Genomic DNA, 26010 nt, shown 5'->3' on the forward strand with positions numbered 1-26010 from the left:
TTTTTAATTTATTTTTTATTTTTTATGTAATTCGCCTTGTTATGAGTCAACCTTGGTCAGACACCGTATTCTGATGAAATACCCTTAGAACTCTGAAACTCTATCCGCCATCGTTAAGTCGACCGTCGCGCAAGTAGGTAGACCCATTGTAAGTCAATGGTCACCTTAAAATGGACTGGACTTGTCATTGTCACTTACTGGTCACCTCAAGGATTGACCTTATCGGGACGCGCCCCCCGCTCATCCCCCCCCCCCCCCACAGGCCATCCGGTCAGTCTATAATACACTGGCTGACCAGTTGCTACACATAGCTTTCACTCCTGAGTATGAGATGTCAAGGCAAGTCATCATTATACACGTTCAGTGTAAACCCCCTTTTCAGAAAGAAAAAAATCTGAAAGAACAAAAATCGAGGCCTTGAAAGGGAGAGCCAAATCTACAGACGTCCTCAAAATAAAATCTGGAGAACTAGGGTGGTCTAAAAAAGAGGGGTCTTTAAAAAGGGTTCCATTGTATTGACCACTTGCTCTTCTATTCTTAACTCTCACTACTGAAGTGTAGATCAGAGTATACCAAATGTATTTTGGAGTCGACCTTTCTGACACAGAGAGAGAGAGAGAGAGAGAGAGAGAGAGAGAGAGAGAGAGAGAGAGAGAGAGAGAGAGAGAAGAGAGAGAGAAAAGAGAGACAGAGAGAGAGAGAAGAGACAGAGAGAGAGAGAAAAGAGAGAGAGAGAGAGAGAGAGAGAGAGGGGGGGTATGAGTGTTTGTTGGCATGTGAATATGTAAGTGTGCATTCATGAGAAAGAGAGTGATGGAGAGAGTGTATGCGTGTTCTAATTGTGTGCAAAGACTGCATCAACCCTTCCCCCTTCACTCAGCCCCCCCCCCCTCTCTCTCTCTTAATCACACATACATATGAACAAACAAACATATCAATACATACACATACACCACAAATACAACACACAAAGGCAAACACATACAATTTCATTTTTCATTTTTTATATCCAAGGTGTTTTTGTTTCTTTTTTTTCTTTTGGGTAAATATGTGGGGAAAACGACTCCAGGCACTGTATCATATGCCAGACTCATACAGTGATCTGTTATACAAGGCGGTACAGAAATACATGCTGTAAATGTACACCCAGTGAATAAGGTAATAAATCGCTCAGAGTGAAAAAAGTAGTCAATGTGGGAATGTTCCCAGTTCAAAATACGCTGTCAATAAAAAAAATTTCAGAAATAACTTGGGTTTTCAGGGAATAGAAGAGTTGCTTTTCCTTGGAAATACAGCGGCAAACTTGACCATGTGCGACCACTCGTTTATGATTGGCCTACAATGCCACATTTATTTGTTTGCACCAGCATTTCCAAGGTTGAGCATCTCTTCCACAACCTATAAAAACCTATAAGTTATTTCTGAACATCGCCTATTTTCTCCCATGAAATCCATTTAGGAAAAAGAACCAGGGATATAACTGTTATCTTATCAAATCCAAACAAGGGGATAGGGCATGAACGATTACTCTTTCTCAAATCATTAAAATACCACGCGTATGAACAGAGTACAGCTTAAACTTCGGGTGAAATTAAATGAACACAGGAGTAAAACAAATCTTACATGGGAAATAGCTCCGATTTTGGTAGAAATCACAACAGGTTAAAATAAAGGTTAGATAGGAATAAAACCAAACAGTCACTTAATAATATTTCACCCAAAAATTAAAAATATATTAGAGAAATCCAAATTGATCAAAATAATTAACAAAATACCGTTTTAAGCTGAAACAAACTACAGTACAAAAAGTATTGTTAAAATGTTTTTCACAATCTAGTCATCTTCAGGCACCCCACAACAAAATTGCAGCCAATGGGTAAGACAATTAATTTATGCAACATTCATGATTCTAAGACTAAGTAAATGAAGTAGTATCTACAACTTGTAATGGGTGACAGATGACTAGTAAATAGTGTTAACTCCTGAAGGCTAAAAGCACGTATGAAGTAAAAAGGATGAGATTGAAATGAAACACTGAACGGCGATGATTCAGGCATAGCACTACACACAACAACAGAGACAGAATAAAGGCAACTGTCTATAAAAGCACGTTCCAAGCAGGACATTTATCAAGATTTCCACTCTTCCTTTTGTGAAAGAAAAATGGTCACAATATGCTACTATAAAAACAGTTTTGCTGCAGGTTTTAAATGCATAACATCAAGATTAAAAACAAATTCTCAGGCTCATGTTACAATAGTGCATAACGTTTCTGGGAGCCAAAAAAGCTTGAAACACCTTTTAAACTAACCACAATCACAATAAAATAACAACTCGGTTCACCCAAGATATTACGTTATTCTTATGGAAGATCACAAAGAATTAATTCCCATTCTGAAACACTGAAGTTCATTATTCAAAGGTTTCTTATAATTCTGTTTATTTTATTTTCTTCAGATCGAACTCTCTCCATATATATTTCATTAACCATGTCTTAGTAGAAATCAAGAAAAGAAAAAAAAACGTTAAAAAAATATGCATCATGCATATATCATAAAGCAATGCACCATTAACCCCTTCACTGCCACAGTATAACAGCATTATCCGAACGGTCTATGGGAAAGAAATGTGTTTAGAACCCCTACAAGTACTTGGACAGTGGTTACCTCCCATTTAGTTTTCAGAAATGTCCTGAAATGATCCCACGTATGCATCACCAGGGCGTAGGACAAACCGAAAATGACCACGTATTACATACGGGGTGGGCAGTGAAGGGGTTAAGCTTTTCATAGCTTTCAGGTAAACACAGCACACTCAAATAAAGCACTTCTGTTTTCCTCAAAGTGTCTTTCAATGAATAAACTTGCTGAAATGTTTGTGCATAATAATTTCTTTATCTGTTCACAAAATCTCCATTCAAAACGGACACCTTCACCCAATCTTATTGCACATGAATATTTTCACAACTGGCCAAAGCAATGCGTAGAAAAGGCCAATAAAATTGCTGAAACATGGTTATCATCATCAGTGAAACTGAAAAAAATCATAACATGAACAAAAGTGGAAAAAAGAATAAGTTAAGACTCACAGCCGACAGGTTTCGACATAATTTCACTCACATGTAACTACAGCAATGAATGATATCACTCCCACACTCAAACCAATGTCAAGATGACACCGCAACACAGAAATATAGCCACAAACTTGTTTCTTATTTAGCCGAGATTCAAACACAGCCATTCTGATTGATGATGTATGAACAATTCAGGGGTTTCACGCAAACATCTCATACAAGTAGTCAAATCTGTGTGGAGAAAATATCTATATCACACACCCCACAGTATCGTTGCACTCTCTCCCAAAATGAACGCTCTCCATGCATAATGCTACAAGGCATTTAAAGCAATGTGTACACATGAAAATGTGATGGTCCTAGATGACAGATCATTCACAAAACAAATCTATTCCAAATCAAAATGCCAGATGCATAACTGTTGAAGACACCAATTCACAATGAAACCCTGAAAGCCTTTTTCAAATTTCTTAAGTAAGTTACACCAGATTATATGTTAATTTCACAACCGCCTATGTACTGACATACAAAAGTACTGTACACAGTTATGAAAGTGTATGTTTGTTTTTAACTATAGTCCAGTTATAGTTATGAATGTGTATGTTTTCTTGAAATATAGTCCAGTTACACAAAAAAAATCATCAACTTCATTTTAAACGTTTACACTGTGCATCTACAATTTGCCAGTGACAATGGTTACATTATTCTTATTTCAATATGACTCAAACCTAATTCATGAATACACATATGTGTGATGAAGAATAGAACTAAACAATTGTTAACACAACTATAATAGTAGAATTTGCTATGAGCAACCAGATTTTTGTTTCTCTTCATGGCAATAAAAACCAACGATTTAAAGAAGAAAAAATTGAAAGATTTTCCCAACTCTTTTCATATTTTACATTGTAAGTTTAACAAAGCAGAAAATCATACAATTTTCCATGTCCTTTTTTGAATAATCATCTGTGGTGAATTTTTTATCTTCTTCAACCTAACCATCAATGTATGTGAAAGTATATTCTGCACTCATCCATTTTTTACTCTTGATTGAATAAACAGCTGTCACTTAATGTGTTCGATTAGGTAGCCATAGATTTCTCACACATAACATGGTTTCCCATAACAGTTCATAGCGTTACAGTGTACACAGATCTGTTTACCACATTTCAGAGCATAAAAAGTACATATTTGGCTTGACAGAATGATCCAACAACATTCTCCAGAAAAAACAAATACCATAACAAAAAAGTCAGTGGTTTTGTACAATGTACATAATGCCCATTCACTACATAAAAAAGGGGGAAAAAGTCCCAAGCTCTAAATGCCGATTTTGCTGACACAAAACATAAAACTTGCTTAATCTTTTCTCTAAATGCTGATCTAGCTGAGGCGAAAGATAAAGATACAAGTAGCTTCGAACACTAATCAACACTGAACAAACTGGTTGAAACATTAACCAGCAAAAAGCATATCAGAACTAAAACTAGTCTGATAGCTGATATCTACAGGTTAACAGCTGAGACAACACTGTTTCTAACTACTATACTATGAAATAGTCAAACACAGTTTGGCTGAGGAACACACACTTCATGAAATGTCATGGTGTTATAAATACCCCGGTGTGAAATGTTACAAAAGGCAGCATATCTGCTTTCTTTCTTTCTTTATTTGGTGTTTAACGTCGTTTTCAACCGTTCAAGGTTATATCGCGACGAGGAAAGGGGGGGATGGGATAGAGCCACTTGTTAATTGTTTCTTGTTCACAAAAGCACTAATCAAAAAATTGCTCCAGGGGCTTGCAACGTAGTACAATATATGACCTTACTGGGAGAATGCAAGTTTCCAGTACAAAGGACTTGACATTTCTTACATACTGCTTGACTAAAAAGCATATCTGCTGTGTCATTTACATCTTTCTCAACACACAGGCCATGAACAAGAAAGAAGAGCCAGAACTCTTATACAACTCTCAGCTCAGAATGCACACACTCTCAATTGTGATCAAAGCAAGTGCATGTTCAACACTGCTTAAGTTCAAGAGATATTGTACACATATACCACTGAATGACCTACAACACAGCAATGTTTGCCACTGCTAGAAGCAGCAACTTTTCTGCAGTTTGCTGATTGCAGTCCAGTTTTCTGTCAGTTTTCCTAGTCAGACAATGGTCGAAATAAAGAGTGTTTCACAACTTGTAGCCCTCCACTGCTCTCAGGCAGACTGCAAAAAGAAAACAACATGTTTTTCAGTTTTATTATAACAACACTCAAACAAAGACTACAAAGAAAAGAAAATAGAATCCAAGTATGATTAATTACAATGTACTTACGTAATTCCATTGATTTGTGCGGTTTCATTTGTACCAACTATCTCTCCTTCTCTCTCTTTTATCTCACCCATGCACCCATACATACTTAATGCAACCATCCATTTGTATGCAAAGTAAGCACTTAGCACACACACACACATGCACATACATACACACACACATTAACACGCATGCATACAAAAACAGAGTAAAGAACACATTTCACAACACAAGCTCATTCCATAACCACAAAGAAATCAACTGAACAAAAACTGTGAGTCGATAGGAGACAGACATAAGGGATGCTGAAACTGTGGATTGTAAGTCAACAGGACAGTGGCTGTACGTGGCCCAAAGACAAAAATAAAATAAAATGCCGAGAAACGAACAAGCCTAAGACTGTTCAAATGAAAAGTGAAGAATCACTTTCTACCTCATCAACACAAAGGCAAAATTAACAAAGAAAAAAAAAAGTAAAGTATTTCCTAAAACCAAACAAAACAAAACCAAACAATCCTAAAACAAACAACAATCAAACTGTACACACCTGACCCACTTCCAGGAACCTTGTCTTCCAGAACCAGAAACAAATCTCACCACCACTGAAACCTGAACTTTCTTACCTTATATCCCTATGCAAATTGCCTGAGTGTTTGACCAATCAGCTGTCACTATCACAGGGATGTTGCTACAAATTCATACCTATAGGACAAATGTCCTAGCTCTTCAGTATCAATAGGACATTTGACCGCTTTCAGGAATTTCAATTGGACGTCAGAATTTTTTCATTTTCAAGAATGACGCTCGCTGTGCCCCCCCCCCCCCCCCCCCCCCCTGTTTTTGACCCTAATGTAGCACAGGATGCCGTTGAATAGCCAAACGTGTTCAGCTTTTGTTGAGCTTTGGCAAGCTTAAGTTTTATTTTTCGGTGGCATAACTCAAGCGCTTCGTCAAAATGTCTCGAACTGAAAGCAAAAGCAGAAGCAAGACTTCCATACTCCTAACTTTAATGTGCTGCAGACGGGTGTCACCCAAACGCAAGATCCACACTGTACAACTTCAGTGCACCTGTACGCGAGAGTGCTTGGTCACTTTTTGAAAATGTGTATCTTGAAAGGAAAATTAACGAATATCGCGCTGTCCGAAGGAATTGAGTTCTTATTGGACAATGCCAGCGCTCATTTCAAAACAATCGGACATCTGACCGCCATGCGGCTATGTGAATCGGACATTTGAGCCTCTTAATCGGTCTATGTCCGATGCCTAACGACATCCCTGCTATCAGTTTCAGGCAGGACACAACACACACGAGACAAGGCATGCATATTAATGATGATTACTAGAGAAGTTGTGGACATGGTTTCCGTAGCAAAGCTGTCTTCTGACAAAGCTGTTGCTTCTGTTGTGTCGCCGTTGACGTGCTCTGCGTCTGGCTTTTCCATCACATCACTTTTTGCTGTGAATGAAAATAAAAATAACTTGTATCATTTTAACTTTGTGTCAACTAGCAATAAGAAGCTCTCAGATCTTCAGAAAACAGTGAGCATAGTTATAATTATATCTCCTTTGCCAGAAAGAATTAAAAATATTAGAAGCAACTTTTGTCATCAAAAAAGCTGTCAAAATTCATGCTTGAAATCAAGAGTTATATTTTCTTAATTATTGGATGCCATGTACACAGCATAAAAAAAGCTCAGAAAATAAAAAATACAATTAATAAAGTACAGAATCGCTCAATATTACACTTGTAAAAACACAGACAGGTACATGGGTGCACACTTGCAGACACAGAGCACATCAGAATAAAAGGCGAAAAGCTGTGATTTAAGATTACTATGTATACATGTACTACCAGACTAGCCTTTCTTCTGTGTCTCAAAAACGTCACTTCCCAGATCCAATATTTACTCCGCAGACCAGCACAGCTTGGGTGTGTTATATAGACAGGTTTGACAGTACCTTTGCTTGTACATCTTGACTTCTAAATCATATATATGTGAAATACTTGCCATGGTAACAAGGATAGTGTAACAGTTACACAAAACAGAGATACCTATGCTATGGTTAAACTGACTAAAAAATGTGTTCTATAAAACACAAGCATACCCTCCTCAGTAAACACAGACGCATCCCTCTATTCCCCACTAGATAACACACACATACCTGATTCCTTGGTGCCTTCAGTGGCAGAGGAAGTCAGCTGTGAGGAAGACGGTTCCATGGCTCCCTCCTGAGAGCCACCTTCTTCCTCCTTGGCGGCCATCTGCTTGCCGCTCGGCATTGGGGAACTGCCGCTGGAGCCATCTGCAGGGGCAGATGAGCAACTGCTATCTGCATCTTGAGATGCATGCTTCTTCTCCTCCTCTGTTGCTGTCTCGTCAGATGCAGTTGCTGTTTCGGGGAGAGACTCCCCTTTGGGTACTGTGTCATCACTGACAACAGGTACAGTTTCTTTCTGTTCTTTCACAGGAACACTTTCTTTCTTCTCTTCAACGAGTACGCTTTCTTTCTTCTCTTCCACAGTATCTTTCTCCTCTTCCACAGTATCTTTCTCCTCTTCCACAGTATCTTTCTCCTCTTCTACAGGTACACTTTCGTCTTCATCATCTTCAATCTCGTCATCCTCTTCAATTTCGTGGACGTCCTGGGAAGCAGGGTCATCCTTCACAGACTCGTGTGCGTGCAGACCATCGGCGTGTGGTCTGGGAGCGCCAGCAGCACTCAGTTCATCAGCCAGTGATGAGGAAGGAGTAGACCCTGACAGCTCATCAGCCAAGGATGATTCTCCTTGTGCTTCTGCCTCCTCTCTGCTGTCTTTCTCCTCTTGTGAATCGTGAGATTCTGAAGGCAGTTCTTCTTCGCCTTCCTTTTCCACCTTGTCCTCAGAATCATGAAAATACTCTTCATCATCCTCCTCTTCGTCCACATCCTCCAACTCCCTTTCTGCCAGGGTTTCTTCTTCCTCCCCATCTTCCTCCTCCTCTTCAGCGATGTCATCAGCAGCCTTGCCGTTAACCGTGGTCTCCTCAGCAATTTTCACTGACGTAAGTGGAGCGGCTTTGGGGCTAGAGGCAGACGTGGGACCGCCAAAGCTACTGGCAGCAACGTTCAGAGACCCTGTCAACCCCCCAGCCACTCTGGAAGACCTGTTTGTTCGCTGCTCTTTGGGTGGCAACCCAAAACCAGACTGGACGGGCGGGGATATGGTGAGGTCGGGAGAGTTTGGCTGAAAGACGGGAGCTTCTGGGTTGAGTTTCGCAGTGCGTCTCAACGCCTCGCCCTCATCCTCCGTTGTCTCCCAGTCATCAGTGCTGCCGATGGACAGAGACTGCGATAGGCTGGCTGGCCGACCGTCGTAGTTACTGCTGTCCTGGCTCGACATGGTGGTGAGGAGGGGAGGAGAGACGCCCTTAGCACCAGGGTGGATGTCTGCATCCTGGAACTGGGGTGGGTGTTGTAAGTGCTGCTGCTTCTGTTTCGTGGGGCTTCTCCGCGTGGGTTTTTTCTTCGTGGGTGAGCTTTTCCGCTTCTCCGGCTCCTCGTATTCCACCTCCACGGAATGGTCATCAGAGCTGCGTGACTTGTCGATCTTCACCACCAGCATGTCGTTGGAGCACTCCACCGTGCGAGATTCGTCCCCGCCGGACCACGTTCGTGGGCGGGGCGGCCTCTCTCCTGGTCTGCCTGATTCTCCCCCTTGCTGCGCTCGAGCTCGACCTCTTCCTCGGCCGCGACCCCGACCTGCTCCAGGTGGTTTCCGGTCTAAAACCTCGGGAGGGGGTATGTTCTGCACTGCGCTGGGAGCTGAAATGGAAAAAAGTGACACTGGATGAGCAAACACAAAATGACGTGGTAGTCTATGTGCCTGAACAATTTAGAGCGTCTGGAAATAACTTTGAAGAGATGTAACACTGCAATTAATCTTGATTCTTTTAAGACCTTTCCCTAGAAGTCCTGGGGAAAGTGTATTTACCACCTCAAATAATCAGGTGCTCCTACCACCTGTCCTAATTTGTTATTTCAGTGCTGTCATAAAAATTCATGCTTCTTGTCAGAAGCTTCATCCACTACTGTGTTCAAGGACCAACTTAAAGAGTACATTTACCTTTGCAAAGTAGAATTTACCTGCCTTGTTTCTGAAGCCACAGAACTTACTTGTCCGCATTCATTCGAATAGAGGTTTTAATAGTTTCCATTTGTTGTTGTCTTAAAACTTTTTTCAGGCATCAGAGATCATGAAATTATCACCCATGCATGCACACATGCACGCCTGCTACAACAAACACACACAAACACACACACACACAGACACAGACACAGACAGACAGACAGACAGACAGACAGAGACAGACAGACAGACAGACAGACAGACAGACAGACACACACAGACAGACAGACAGACAGACACACACAGACAGACAGACAGACACACACAGACAGACAGACAGACAGACACACACAGACAGACAGACACACAAGCCTGGAAGTATGAATTATTCTGCCCCTCTCCCCTCCCATCCCATCAAAAGACAACACCTAATTTCGACTGATATCCAAGACACTAAAACACATCAGATAGACAATGCAGTTCTGACTATGATGTTACTTAAAATATAAGTTGAGAAAGTACAGAAGTAAATATCGCTTGCAAAACTGCATTTAGGAGACAGGACTATTATGATACACACGATGCATCACACTGCATCCTACATTCATATTCATATTTGGTGTGCCTCAAGCAAAAAAGGAACAAGAAGGGCAAAGCCCATACGACTCACATGCTTGACCTTGACCTTTACATGACCTTGACCTTCAGGGTCAAGGTCAAATAACTAAACCTAGCAATGACATCATACACTAAGAACTGCTTTACACATTTTTCCTACCAAAATACATGACCTTGACCCAAGGTCAAGGTCATCCAAGGTCATGCAACACAAAGCTGTTAATTCAAGACATAGGAAGTACAATGGTGCTTATTGGCTCTTTCTACCATGAGATATGGTCACTTTTAGCGGTTCACTACCTTATTTTGGTCACATTTCATAAGGGTCAAAGTGACCTTGACCTTGATCATATGTGACCAAATGTGTCTCATGATGAAAGCATAACATGTGCCCCACATAATGTTTAAGTTTGAAACAGTTATCTTCCATAGTTCAGGGTCAAGGTCACTTCAAAATATGTATACAATCCAACTTTGAAGAGCTCCTGTGACCTTGACCTTGAAGCAAGGTAAACCAAACTGGTATCAAAAGATGGGGCTTACTTTGCCCTATATATCATATATAGGTGAGGTATTCAATCTCAAAAACTTCAGAGAAAATGGGAAAAATGTGAAAAATAGCTGTTTTTTAGACAACATTTATGGCCCCTGCGACCTTGACCTTGAAGCAAGGTCAAGATGCTATGTATGTTTTTTGGGGCCTTGTCATCATACACCATCTTGCCAAATTTGGTACTGATAGACTGAATAGTGTCCAAGAAATATCCAACGTTAAAGTTTTCCGGACGGACGGACGGACGGACGACTCGGGTGAGTACATAGACTCACTTTTGCTTCGCATGTGAGTCAAAAAGGAAAAGAGAAAATGAGCAAAAGGAAATAACATTCTAGAGAAGGGTCAAGCCAGTTTAATTCTGAAGCATTAAAGCAATGCAGGAATAAACTAATGCATTCTTGAAGCATAATGTTTTTTGTGAATGGCTCAGAAAACTCCCAAAAGTTGGCATTAAATAATCGAGTGCTCCCGGGATCATATGACGTTGAGGAATGTGCGAAAGCAAGAATATGAACCTCCAGGTATGTCGACCCTGTAAAGTTCCACATTCAAGTTAGGGGTCCCAGGACACTTTAGGTGGAACGTCTGTAGATTCAGCCATGAAAGTCCAAAGAATGGTCAATGCTTCTGAAAATGTACTAGCCAGAGAGCAAATTTTACTAGCTAAACCAAAAAGACTTTTTCAGCAACTTTACTTGCATTTGGCGAGTACATGTAGCTAGATGAACATTTCTACTCGCCAGTTACATATATTTCTACTTGCCATGGTGAGTAATATACTCACCACTTTCAGGCCTGAGATTGTAGTTTTCCGGGTAGCCACCAACAAAATTCTGGGTTGTAAATGTTTCAGGTAGTGCAATATCAATCAGGGTTGAACTTAACAAAATGAGTTTTGTGTTGGCTAATGTACATATACACATATTCAATACAGAAGTTATATATGTTATGCCACAAATTTGTGCAGAACGCGAACATTCTTCCTGAAGGCCTTGAAGTCTAAAGAACCTATGCTTTTATTTCTATTTTTTTCCTCCGAAAGCGGCGTATGGCTGCCTAAATGGCGGAGTAAAAAACGGTCATACACGTAAAATTCCACTCGTGCAAAAAAACACGAGTGTACGTGGGAGTTTCAGCCCACGAACGCAGAAGAAGAATTTCTATTTTTCTTTTTCTTTATTTTGGTGAAGGCCTAGCATCAGCGTCTAGCGCCACTATAACAATATATGAACAAAGCATGACGTATCAGAGTTAAACAGAATCCACAAGTGTTTGCAACATGGCCACACATATACATGAGCACACATATGCAGGATACTGTTGGCAAATTCATGTACAACAATGCCTGCATACACATCTATACTGTGACACATACAACTGTACATACAGATTTAATCAAATAGATCTTATATATATCGCCAAAATAATACTAAAGAAATGAAGTTAAAATAGGGGTAAAATATTCTTGCTCCGTTACCGAAAATCAGCAACACAGGGGAAAAAAGTCGTGGTTTTGATTAAAACACAGCACATGTACCGCAGATTAAAAATAAAGAAAAAGAAAAGAAGAAACAAGAAGGGCAAAGCCCATACGACTCACATGCTTTACACATTTTTCCTACCAAAATACATGTGACCTTGACCCAAGGTCAAGGTCATCCAAGGTCATGCAACACACAGCTGTTAATTCAAGACATAGGAAGTACAATGGTGCTTATTGGCTCTTTCTACCATGAGATATGGTCACTTTTAGTGGTTCACTACCTTATTTTGGTCACATTTCATAAGGGTCAAAGTGACCTTGACCTTGATCATATGTGACCAAATGTGTCTCATGATGAAAGCATAACATGTGCCCCACATAATTTTTAAGTTTGAAACAGTTATCTTCCATAGTTCAGGGTCAAGGTCACTTCAAAATATGTATACAATCCAACTTTGAAGAGCTCCTGTGACCTTGACCTTGAAGCAAGGTAAACCAAACTGGTATCAAAAGATGGGGCTTACTTTGCCCTATATATCATATATAGGTGAGGTATTCAATCTCAAAAACTTCAGAGAAAATGGGAAAAATGTGAAAAATAGCTGTTTTTTAGGCAACATTTATGGCCCCTGCGACCTTGACCTTGAAGCAAGGTCAAGATGCTATGTATGTTTTTTGGGGCCTTGTCATCATACACCATCTTGCCAAATTTGGTACTGATAGACTGAATAGTGTCCAAGAAATATCCAACGTTAAAGTTTTCCGGACGGACGTCCGGACGGACGGACGGACGGACGTCCGGACGGACGGACGGACGGACGGACGGACGACTCGGGTGAGTACATAGACTCACTTTTGCTACGCATGTGAGTCAAAAATTGACATAATTCTGAATAAAGCAGCTTTCTTTGAACCAAAGTTTGCGAGGGAACTCAGCAGAACATCAAAGGCTGTACAATAAATGATTGTGTGCATGTCATTTGAAATATTCAGTGACCAAACTACACACAAACAAGTATACACATGAACACGCATACACTGGCACTAAAATTCAGAGATGTGCACATTATCTAAGCACATTCCGGTTAGATGCATGAACACATGCTAAATACAGGGGCACCGCAAATATATAACTGAAAAGTGAAACTTGCCAAGACTAAAACAAGAATAAAGTGACAACACAAACACAATAGGAGACAAGCTTGATGGCAAAACAGCAGAGCACTGATTGTCAAAACTGAAGCAATAAAAGAAATCCAGAAAGATGTTTTGTGAATGATCAAAAGAACTGAAAATGACCAAAAAATGACAAAAACCAAAGAAAAGTGGCTCAAAGGTCATTCCTTCTCGTTTATGCGACCATGCCGGCCACAGATATGTACAGGATTACTTTTTTTCTTTTCTTTTTACACGGGATAAGAGCATTCCTCAACTTTAACACACATCAAAAATCAACAGCCTTGCTACTTATGTCAATCTGCTCAATTGGTTCAGCAAAACAACAACCAAAAAGTCCACTCTGCACAGAATGCGGCCTAGCTGTTGGTTTTTGCTTTTAATTTTTGTGTCCAAGTGGAAGGGTGCTCTTGTTGAAAGTGGAGAGAGATCTGTGGGGGCAACAAGATTGTTTACGTTACAAGAACGGTACAGTGGAACCCCTCTCTCAAGACCCTCCCTTTTACGACTTTTCCAGATTTTGGTGTAAACAATGTATGTAAAAGAAGACTCCCTCCTTTCTAAGACCCGATATTGTAAGATTTGTGGAGGCATTACTAGAGGGGGTTCCACTGTACCCTATCCAGTTGAGTGACAAATGAATCCAGTCAAAAGAAGCGTATCAGCGGTGACAGGTTAACCATCAATCAGGGGTGTCTAAAGGGACACAACCACGCCCATGACGGTGTTACAAAAAGGGGAGGCAATTAGAGTCAAGCATGCGTGAGGGTGCATACAAGCTCAGATTCCTGGATACCTTTAGGATTCTGACTCAGACCTTCCGCCCGTCGATCCTCACGATCGCCGCGGTCAAATCGTCCGCTACCTATTCGACCCACTAGTTGAGGAAAAGAATTGACAATTCTCAATCAATGTCAGAAACACATGAGTTGAAGCCCACATTTATGCAATACCTGAACTCAAGAAATAATACTGATTCGGTCCAGATCAAGTCTAACAAACAGACAAACAAAACATCTAATACAGAAATCTGTACATGAAAGGCGGAGGTATCCCTCCAATACATTTACCTGAGAGGAAACAAAGGATAGCCTACATACAATTTCTGGCTTAATTTGTTGTGGCTGTTGGATAATTTTTCTACCTCACTTTTTTGTTGTGAATGTATAATATTGAATTAAAAATAAAAAACAAGGTTGGTTTTGTTGTTACTGTTTTGGCAGAGTGCCACTGCTGAAACTGCAAGCGGCCAAGGATTTTTTACTCTCATTCTTTGATAGCTGTGCATAACAATACAATTATCTAAAATCTCACTTGCCAATGCCCCATTTCTAGGTGGAAAATTGACCACAGAGAACTGTAAATCTTATAATTAAAAGTTCATTAGCTAATACAAGAAGCTTTCAAAAAATGAAAAAAGTGAGGTAATCACCTGGTCTTCTAGCGGGCTCAGTTCTGTTAGATGAAGATTGCTCTTCATATCTGAAAAATCATGAAATGTGATTCTAAATCCTACCATGGAAACTAAGAAGGTATCTATAATCGAAAATTTTAATAATACATTTTCATTTGATTAATATATTTACCCAATTCACATAAAGCAATTTACTTCAGTTCAGTGCTAGAACGCTGAAACTACGCTCAACCCTGGTAAGGGGGGAAGTAACCCTAAAAATAGAACGACCTTGACGGTCACATGACAACGCCAGGTCAAGGCTCACACATAAACTCACTCTCTATTGTGTTATTCCTGGTCCCAGGCCCTGCCCCATTCACCAGGTTTTCTGTCAGTCGATCATTTACAAACAGTAACTTACTCTAACCTTACTCCTCACACATAAACTCACTCTCTATGGTGTTTTTCCTGGTACCACGACCTGCGTAATTCACATGTACTCTAACTTAACCCCTTCACTGCCACAAACAGCATTTTCAACAGTGGTAGCAACTTTAGCAACTTATCCGAACGGTCTATGGGAAAGAACTGTGTTTAGAACCCCTACAAGTTGTTGGACAGTGGTTACCTCCCATTTAGTTTTCAGAAATGTCCTGAAATGTTGTTGACACAAATCCCACGTATGATTATGGGCGTACGACAAACTGAAAATGACCACGTATTACATACGGGGTGGGCAGTGAAGGGGTTAAAGGCCCACACCGCCTTGCAAAACAGTTTGCCTCACTGTGTCAGATCTGGTCAGACTTTTACACAGGAACAGATCTCTCCACTTGGTCACATACCAAAAATGAACAGCCTGGGTACTCTCTGTGCACAGTGGTAGTAAAAAAATTAATTTTGGTTTTAACCCCTTCACTGCCCAGCACGTACTAGATACGTGGTCATGTTTGGTTTGTCATACGCCCATACACGTACTAGGTACGTGGCGTACGTGGCATTTACATCAGCACTTTTCAGGACATTTGTGAAAACTAAATGGGAGGTAACCACTGTCCAACTTCTTGTAGGGGTTTAAACACAGTTCTTTCCCATTGACCGTTCAGATAAGTTAGTACCACGTGGTAAAAACATTTTTAGAAGTTTTTTCCGATCTATAAGATTCAAAATGGCGGCCGAAAGTCGGACATCAACTCGTAGACCTGTTTTCAAATGATACAGTGTTCTGGAAGCTCTACAAGAAGTGATTTATGGATTACCACACAGAAGAATACTGTAATGTGAGTACCTGATGTTTGACACCAGTTTTAGCTGCGTTTTCTGCGGTTTTACATGCTGCAGTGTGTGGGTGAAAGTTTGGAAACTGTAATTTTTGACAAAAATGGTCATTATATCAATTTTTACTATAACAATCACAAACAAAGTCCAATGATCATGTTATTAGATAATAGCCAAGGGTGCAAGCAAACCACATGCCAAAGATCTAAGAGATATCTCAATAAATGATTGAGCAGTGAACAGATTAGTGAACCTACCGAAGAAAGCGAAATTTGCCCCGGCACACAGCAATACCAAAATGCTGTTATACTGTGGCAGTGAAGGGGTTAAAGGCACTGAGGTCTTTTTCTGAAATATTCCAACTCACCACAGCAAGCAGTTGGGGTGTTGATTGTATGTGACCAAGTGGAGGGATTGTCTTATCCAATAAGCCAGGCTAGATCAGAGATTGTAAAGTGAACTGTTTTAGCGAGGCCGAGTGGGCCTTTAACATTAACTGATGTCTTGACAGACAATACAGCAACTCACTCTCTCTGGTGTTTTTCTTGGTCCCAGGCCCTGCGCCATTCACCGGAGGAGGTCTTCTGTCGGTCGATCCTATCCTGGTCGACCTTCTGCCGCTCCGTTTTCCACTCGTCGTACTGAACGCGCTCGGTCCCCGTCATGTTCACAGACATCTCCAGGCGGTTGCGTGGAGGGAAGCTGCGACGATCTTTCTCCTGCAGAAATGAAAATCAGCTAGACTGTAAGCGTGTAAAAATGTAGAGTCAAAAACAGCGGAGGTAAATGTGGAGGGTATGTGTGCATGCCGATGTGGCATGCATTCACCTACTTTTTGTTGTAATTACGTTTGCTCAAGTCATTGCACGATGTAAAAAGAAGTAAACCGTGTTTTTATTGTAGCACCTTGTTGTGACCCGTTTTGTGGAGCGTTAATATTTTTACGTGAGATTCACGTGCTCCTTGTTCAGTTGTTGTGACCTGGTTTTGGTCGGAGCGTCACAAACTGCGTCGTTTAGTCTTAGAACACCGTGAGATTCACGTGCTATTTTTCGTGTCTTGATTTTGAGGTGAGCCCTGCGAATCTGCGTTGCAAGTTTTAGAATACGTGTGACTCACGTGTTTTTAGCTTTGTGATGTCAGCTAGTTCCTTGATGTTCTTTCTGTTAAATATACCGTTTTAAGTTTTGGGCATGCACGGAGTGCGTGATCGGTTACTGATTGGTTGTAAAATAGTAGTTTCACCCGATTCTGTCTTAGGAATGTTGTTGGTTGGTCAATCCGGTGACCTTTGACTTTTGAATAACTATTCCATGTTAGGTTTTTGTTTCCATAAATACCGCTGCTTGACTCCTGTCTCGTCAGTCGATCTGAGGGTTTTAGGAAGCGTTTGGTTTTGATGTAAACGTATGAAGGTTATCAAGTGAACCAACGGAGTGTTTCTTATGTTTTAACGTCAACGTAATGTTCTTGGAGACAGTTGTTTCTCAAGTGTGAATCGTTTTGTGCCCTTCGTTTGTGAGGCAACACGTTTTGGTACTGCTGGTCAACCCACACAGCGCATAAGGTAATTTTGTTGTTACTTGTTTTGTGTTGTGTTTTGGTCGCCATTTTGTAATGACTTTGTGAGTTGTTTATGTATAACGTGAGTTGAAAGTCTGACTTGTTGTAGTGTTTCTTTATTGTGTGTTCAACTGTTCTAGTGTTGTGAACGTACAGCAATGTTTTGTAGACGCTAGAAAGTCGCTAATGTTTATAATGATAACTTGTGTTTTCTGTGGTTAACGAAGTTCGAAGTGAAACGTTTTCTCCGACTTTTTCAGCCTTACGTTAAAAGAATTTAGGTAAAAGAAGCTTGCGGTCTGTGGTGATCGTTTGTAAACGGGCTTATTTCTTGTAACGTTATTGAGGGAAAGTGGATGAGTAAATATCTTGTTTGTGACTTTGATTAACGCAGGAACGTTGTCGTTAGACTTTTTTGGTATGACAGTTTGCTTTGTATTCCTGGCCTGATGAGTCAACGTTTTGTATTTTTCTGAAAGTAGCCATTTTGGTTTTAAACGTATGTATGCTAAGTTTCTTGAGTATTCTTAGTGCTTATGGTATTGTTGAACGTACGGAACGTAATTCTTTATTGTTGAACGTACAGAACGTAACTCTTTATTGTTGTTGAAGGACTAACCAACGAGTGTTTGGTAATTGTAACTTTCTTGTCTGTTTGTCTTCGCCTGTCTTGTGATTGTTTATTTTTCTTGTATTTACTTCTCGTGTCTTATTAATGCTTTTGATACTTTTGCCATGTCTAATAATTTGTTTTCTTTTCTCTTTTTCTTTCTGTCCATAAGTTTTTTACCGCAATAAGTAGTATCGCAATACGTAGTATCGCATTACGTGGTACTGTAACTATATATCTATACATTACTGATCCCTAGTGTCAGATGTAAAATAATAAACCAGTACTTTTGCGCGTTATCGCTTGTAACCTGTGTTTGTCATTTCGTATGAACAATATGTAGTACCAGCCTCGCTCACGAAGGCGCGCACAGTAAAAAACTTTAGTTGCTGTCGTCCAGTAAAAAACTTAGCTGCTGATGCCCAGTGAAAGAACTTTAGCTGAAGTAAAAAACTTTAGTTGCTGTCGTCCAGTAAAAAACTTAGCTGCTGACGCCCAGTGAAAGAACTTTAGCTAAAGTAAACAAACTTAGCTGAAGTCCAGCCAAGTGAATGTAAAGAACTGTTGTTATTGATGCTCAATGAACGTAAACGTAGCTGTTGATAACCAGCAAAGGACTTTATTGTTACCTGTCACTGTGTTAGTGAACCATAGTTCAACGTAGATCAACTTGTCGGTTAGAGATCTTCCTACTCCGTATCCGGCGCATTTTTTGTGTGACTTTTGTGTATTATCCCAAACGACCCTCAGATCGATTCATTTTACTTTTTAAACAGATAAACCTTATGTAGGTTTTTTAGTGCTTTTGAATAAGCGAACATTGTAATGGAGGAGATTCCAGCAGATAAACCATTGGAAGCTTCAGGTTATGACATTAACGGCGATGAAGATGAACATTCTCAAAGGCCTAGGCGTGACATTAAGCCTACTGAAAAAGGTAGAGATTACCAGATTGAGATCAAAACTAGAAACTTTGCAAGACAACGAACATTCTTGGAACGAGCAATTGATGAGGTAGTAACAGAGCTTAACCAAGAAACTCCTAATCAAGAGTCGTTAACCAGTCAAAAACAAATTGTTTTGAGCATGTACAAGGATCTTGGTGACATAGAGAAAGGTCTTCGTAGTATTGGTAGCGGTGAAACCATTCAGGAAAGTTGGGATGATGTTCAGAGAACAGTTCAGAACATTATGTTTGACATTGATCGAGCTCTTGACAGACAGACGACTAGCGTGCAGGTGACTAAGAAGCCTACTTCCAGGCATAGCAGTGTTACACCTAGCGTTGGGTCATCCACCCACAAGTCAGTCAGTGTCAAGCCTGTCAGCCATAAAACAGCTAGCATTAGGTCAGCCATTTACAAGCCAGCTAGCTTCAAGTCAGGCAGCAGAAGATCAGGTAGCCTAGCCGGTTCTCACCCTGAGTCTCTCCGCTCTGGAAGTGTTAGCTCTGAAGAGGCTAAATTGACTCTTAAGCTAGAGGCTGTGTCTATTGGCATTAAGGTCGAAGCAGAAGCCATAAAGGAAGCTCAGCTCAGTGAACTAGATCTCTTGCAGCAACAACAAGTTGAGAGAACAGCAGCTAGGAAGGCTAGAGAGGCCGAAAGGAAGGCTAAGGACGCAGCTGTAGCAGCTGAAGCAGTTCTTAAAGAAGCAGAAAGGAAGGCTAAGGACGCAGCTGTAGCAGCTGAAGCAGTTCTTAAAGAAGCAGAAAGGAAGGCTAAGGATGCAGCTGTAGCAGCTGAAGCAGTTCTTAAAGAAGCTGAAAGGAAGGCTAAGGATGCAGCTGTAGCAGCTGAAGCAGCTCTTAAGGAAGCTGAAAGGAAGGCTAGTGAAGAATCTCTGCAGGCTAACGACGCAGCTGAAGCAGCTCTTGATGAACTAAAGCAGAAGAAGGCGTTGAGGTTTATCAAGTTTACTGAACGCCAAAGTATCAACAGAGAGCGGCAGGCTAGGATACGGGTACTAGAACAATGTGATACAGTTCAGCAGGATCTCCCTGATCTACCGTCAGTCGATTTGTTGAACACTAGGTTCCACCCTCGTCCTTCCGTTCCCCTGTACAGTCTTGAAGCCCCTCCTCTAAACAATGAGCAAACAGCGATAGGAATAGGGACAGGTGCTGCCGTCATTGCTGACCAAGGGACACACCAGCCAGCCTTGGACGCCACGTCTGTTCCTGTCTGCCAAGCCGCCAGCACCCATGACATCTCGACTGTCAACGTCAACGCTGCTGTCACCAACTTCGTCGCAGGAACCACAACGACTGAGCCACGACAGCACGCGTTACCTGTCGTGGACCTCGTCGTTGGAGTCAACGCCTCTACAAGCGCCGCTACTACCAACAACGCCACCTACGAGGCGTACGGACCTCAACGTAGAGAGGATGTCAACGCCCCCCATCACGTCGGAATGAGCGCTCCTTTCGTCCATCAGGAGCCCTTCACACCTAACTACACGACGGCTGCAACTACATCCTCCATGCGGCCTACAGCGCTGCTGACCACACTGCAGCACCCTCTCGGTGCATACACTGGTCAGCCGCCTCTGCACAACGTTGGACACTCAACGACAAGCGTCACAGGCTCTCGCCCGCCTGATCTCGACCACACAGGTTGGTCCTATCACCTACCAGAGACAAGGGAAGGTGATGAGACGCAAGAACGACACACCTACTTCCCAGAAGAACGTCACCAACGCATGGACCACAGACGTTTTCAAGTGACCCCACCCTGTTTCCCCTATGATACCCACCTACATCCCAAACCAGAGCCTTTCGTGCCCACATTCCTGGACCCACATCAGACCACCCCCAAAGTTATTTGGGGAAACGAAAACGCAAGGCCCCCTGCGTACATGAACTTTGACAAGGAATGTCATGCAGATCGTCCATTTGCCTCCTACCCCCCGTCTGCGTACTACCAACGTCCACTTGCTACTCCTGCCAAGCAGGACACTCCTATGGACTCTCTTGCCAAAACCCTATCAGACGCTCTGATGATCAACCGTTTGCCGATGCAGGAGCCGTGCATTTTTGTTGGTGACCCTCTCCAATATCCAATTTGGAGGTCGTCGTTTTCGTTCCTCATCGAGAGACAAAACATAACCAGCAGTGAGAAGTTATTGTATCTGCAACGGTACATCGGAGGTCAAGCAAAGGAGGCCGTGACCGGCTTCTTTCTGCTAAGAGAAGGTGATGCCTACGAGAGAGCCATGGAAGTGCTGGAAAATCGGTTCGGCAACTCATACGTCGTTTCGCAAGCTTTCCGGACCAAGCTGGACGAATGGACCCCAGTCAAAAGCAAGGATCCCAAGGGACTCAGAAGTCTGGCCGATTTCTTGCAGCAATGTTCCGTTGCTGCCCAGGAAGTTGGTGGACTGAGCATCCTGGATGATGCCCAGTACCTACGGAAGATCGTCGGAAAGCTCCCAGACTGGATGAGTCACAGATGGTCTAGAACAGTTGCTCGAACCAAGGTTGAAAAGAAGAGGTATCCTCTGTTCAATGAACTCGTGTCGTTCGTTACTCTCGAAGCAGACATTTCTAACGACCCTGTTTTCGGCTTGACAAGTGCATCGGGGACACCAAGAAAGTTCACAACGAACCTGTCAACCCTGACAGAGGATGTCACCGCATGTCTGCACTGTCAACTTCCGGACCATGACGCTGGGACATGTAAGGAACTCATAGTGAAGCCTCTGGTTGAGATACGAGATTTTCTGTTCAAGAACCGTATCTGCTACGGATGTCTGAGAAGCAAGGATCACCAGAGCCGTCAATGTATGCAGAAACAGACGTGCAAGAAGTGCAAGAAGGCTCATCCCACTTGTCTTCATGATGACAATTTCAAGTATCAGAACAGTATGAGTGAAAACAAAGGGGCGAGTGAACACAAGAACAATTACCGTACCTCTGCTGCTGACGTTCAAGAGCCACTGACATCGTCGACCCCTACGGTGTCTGCTCTTAAGGCCAGCGAGGAAAACAGCATCGGTTTCACGTCTATGATCGTTCCCGTTCTCGTTTCCAGTGACTCTAACCCCAACGTAGAAGTGCTGACGTACGCACTACTGGACACTATGTCCAACGCCACTTTTGTAGTGCAGTCAGTGGCTGAAGAAGTTAAAGCCAAATCGCAGCCGACTACACTCAGGGTCTCCACACTGACTGAGGACAATGCTGTGGTCTCCGGCAGGAAGTACTCTGGATTGCGTGTCCGCTCTCCTACCTCCAGTGAGTTTGTCAGGCTCCCTTCTGCCATCTCACGACCTTACCTGTCCGTTGACCCCACGCAAATCCCCACCTCAGAGACTGTCAAAGTTTACCCACATCTTCAACACCTGTCCCCAAAACTGCCCCCCTTGTACCCTGATTGCGAAGCAGGCCTCCTCATCGGCTATGACTGCGCTGAAGCCCTCATGCCCCTAAACGTTGTCCAAGGACTGCCATTTGCAGTAGAGACTAAGTTAGGTTGGAGCATCGTCGGCAAGTCACCGCATTCCGTCGCCTTTGATGGTGTAGGCTCGTCCATGCACGTAGTCGTTAAGCCACTTCAAGAACGTTGGGAAGAGTGGCTGAAGGATCTATCCCGTCTGGGTTGCGTCAAGGTACCCAGGAACTACTTGCCTACAGACTTTGGCACCGTGAAGAATGTAGAGCTACATCACTTCTCAGACGCGTCTACAGCAGGATACGGCCAGTGTTCGTACCTTCGCTTTGAGAATCATCTAGGCAACATTCACAGTACGCTTGTAGTCGCCAAAGCACGCGTGGCTCCGCTTCGACACGTCACTGTCCCTCGTCTGGAGCTAACGGCAGCGGTACTTTCCGTCAAGATGGCAAGATTTCTTCAAGAAGAACTGGACTTTGAGAGCATTGAACATTTCTTTTGGACTGACTCTATGATTGTACTCGCTTATTTGAAGAACGAGTCCAAGCGTTTTCACGTCTTTGTCGCAAATAGAGTCCAACAAATACGTCAGTTCTCACAGGCCAGTCAGTGGAATCATGTTTCTACAAAGGAGAACCCAGCTGATTATGCATCACGGGGATTGTCTGTGAGTGACCTCATGACATCAGAGTGGTTCCATGGTCCCGCGTTCTTGAGCCAGTCCCTTCCGGAATCAGATGACTTTTTCGAGATCCCAGATGACGATGTTGAGGTGAAAGTGTGCAAGGCTACTACCTCTAAAGAAGTGTCTGTTCAATCGTTTGAGCAGATCGCCCAACGATTCTCCTGCAAGACATCTCTGATAAGAGCCATGGCTGTTTTGGTACGCAAATGCAATGCCATTAAGGGGCACCAGTCGTCTCCCCTTGAAGTGCTTGAAGTCACTGAGAAGAAGTTCATCGTATGTCTTCAGAAAGAACATTTTGAACGCCCAACGCCTTCTTTACGTAACCAGCTTCAGGCACTCAACGCTCACAAGGACGCTGATGGAATACTGAGAGTATACGGTCGCTCTCAAAATTCATCATCCTCTTCAGCTGACAAGTTTCCCATACTACTACCTCGAGACAGTCACTTCTCTTCCCTGGTGGCTCAGGACTGTCATGCTGCGATAGCCCACCAAGGGAGAATGTTCACAATCAACCAAGTACGAGCCAGCGGTTTCTGGATCATTGGCATTCGTCACGTCGTCTCCTCGTTGGTGCGCCGCTGTGTTCACTGCCGATGGCATCGCTCAGGGCCAGCTGGACAGAAGATGGCCGACCTCCCTCTAGAGCGCCTTGACCCATCCCCACCGTTCACGTACTGTGGCATTGACTGTTTCGGCCCATTTCACGTCAAAGATGGACGTAGGGAGGTGAAAAGGTACGGACTGATCGTGACGTGTTTTGCCTCTAGGGCAATCCACATTGAAACCCTGGATGACATGTCAAGTGATTCCTTCATCAACGCCCTACGCATTGTTGTCTCCATGCGAGGAAACATATCACGCATTTGGTGTGACAAAGGAACGAACTTTGTAGGTGCATGCAATGAGTTCAAACTGGCATGGAAGGAGATGGACTCTGAACGACTGACATCGAAGATGCTGGAAAGCAAATGTGAGTTCAAGTTCAACCCCCCTGCAGCTAGTCACATGGGTGGCGTTTGGGAGCGTCAGATCCGAACGATACGCAGCATCCTGAATGGTCTTCTCAGAAGATCAGGCCAGCGTCTCACTACTTCATCACTTCGTACGTTCCTATACGAGGTGATGGCCATCGTGAACAGTCGACCACTGTCTGTCGAGTCACTGGAATCGGCAGATGGACCACGCCCTTTGACCCCCAACCACGTCCTCACCATGAAGTCAGGTGCCATCCTTCCGCCCCCTGGTGTGTTTGAAGATCCAGACCTGTACGCCAGGAAACGTTGGCGCTGTGTCCAGCGGATGGCAGACGAATTCTGGCTGCTATGGAAGAGCCAGTACCTTTCACTCTTGCAGAAACGTCGTGTCTGGCAACGTCCCCAGGCAAACGTACAGGTGGGAGATGTTGTTGTCTTGCATGACCAGAACTTGTGCAGATCAGAGTGGTGCATGGCTCGTGTAGTCGAAGTGATGCCGGGATCTGATGGACTGGTCAGACGAGTGAAAGTGCATGTTGGAACAAAGGATCTAGACAATCACGGCCGTCCCACTGGTGATAGTCGCATATTAGAGCGACCTATTCACAAAATGACTGTGTTAGTTGATCGTGAAAATCACGAAGACAAAGCTGCGTAGGCGAACTGAAAGAACATTGAACGTTGGAGTGTTTTTCCAATTTGACAGTTGTAGATTGTTGCGGTTTGTTTTTATACCAGATGATGTAACGGACATTTATGGTTTAAGTGGTGCGTTCTTTTTATGCCGTCGAGTAAATGACTAGTGGCATTTAGTTGAAACGAGATGTGTTGAAACATTGAAAATGATTGAACCGTAATATTGCTGTGTAAATGTTTTGCAACACAATGGTTTTGAGTTGTAAATTTGAAATGTCTAAATCTGCGTTATTCTTCTTTTGATATAAGGAATGTGTTTGTACAAAGGTTTTTTGAAGTAAATTATATTAATATAATTTCCGGTGGGAGTGTGCATGCCGATGTGGCATGCATTCACCTACTTTTTGTTGTAATTACGTTTGCTCAAGTCATTGCACGATGTAAAAAGAAGTAAACCGTGTTTTTATTGTAGCACCTTGTTGTGACCCGTTTTGTGGAGCGTTAATATTTTTACGTGAGATTCACGTGCTCCTTGTTCAGTTGTTGTGACCTGGTTTTGGTCGGAGCGTCACAAACTGCGTCGTTTAGTCTTAGAACACCGTGAGATTCACGTGCTATTTTTCGTGTCTTGATTTTGAGGTGAGCCCTGCGAATCTGCGTTGCAAGTTTTAGAATACGTGTGACTCACGTGTTTTTAGCTTTGTGATGTCAGCTAGTTCCTTGATGTTCTTTCTGTTAAATATACCGTTTTAAGTTTTGGGCATGCACGGAGTGCGTGATCGGTTACTGATTGGTTGTAAAATAGTAGTTTCACCCGATTCTGTCTTAGGAATGTTGTTGGTTGGTCAATCCGGTGACCTTTGACTTTTGAATAACTATTCCATGTTAGGTTTTTGTTTCCATAAATACCGCTGCTTGACTCCTGTCTCGTCAGTCGATCTGAGGGTTTTAGGAAGCGTTTGGTTTTGATGTAAACGTATGAAGGTTATCAAGTGAACCAACGGAGTGTTTCTTATGTTTTAACGTCAACGTAATGTTCTTGGAGACAGTTGTTTCTCAAGTGTGAATCGTTTTGTGCCCTTCGTTTGTGAGGCAACACGTTTTGGTACTGCTGGTCAACCCACACAGCGCATAAGGTAATTTTG

At 42.5% G+C, this 26010-nt stretch overlaps 1 protein-coding gene across 6 annotated transcripts in view; it reads right to left on the minus strand.

Annotated features, from left to right (window-relative positions):
* Nucleotides 1-987: 987 nt before the first annotated feature.
* Nucleotides 988-26010, minus strand: part of LOC138953464 (nucleolar and coiled-body phosphoprotein 1-like) — a 47190-nt gene continuing 22167 nt past the window's right edge. For 5 of the 6 annotated variants that reach the window (XM_070325306.1, XM_070325304.1, XM_070325305.1 and 2 more), the window contains 6 exons: nucleotides 16529-16719; nucleotides 14759-14808; nucleotides 14123-14203; nucleotides 7549-9189; nucleotides 6726-6841; nucleotides 988-5297 (listed from right to left, as the gene is read on the minus strand). In XM_070325306.1, coding sequence (XP_070181407.1) covers nucleotides 5289-5297; nucleotides 6726-6841; nucleotides 7549-9189; nucleotides 14123-14203; nucleotides 14759-14808; nucleotides 16529-16719 — 2088 coding nt within the window. In that variant the 3' untranslated portion in view covers nucleotides 988-5288. The remainder of the gene's footprint in view (nucleotides 5298-6725; nucleotides 6842-7548; nucleotides 9190-14122; nucleotides 14204-14758; nucleotides 14809-16528; nucleotides 16720-26010) is intronic. The other variant, XM_070325302.1, reaches the window with a different exon arrangement.

This window comes from Littorina saxatilis, linkage group LG17 (genome assembly GCF_037325665.1).
Source record: "Littorina saxatilis isolate snail1 linkage group LG17, US_GU_Lsax_2.0, whole genome shotgun sequence".
NCBI classification, from domain to species: domain Eukaryota; kingdom Metazoa; phylum Mollusca; class Gastropoda; order Littorinimorpha; family Littorinidae; genus Littorina; species Littorina saxatilis.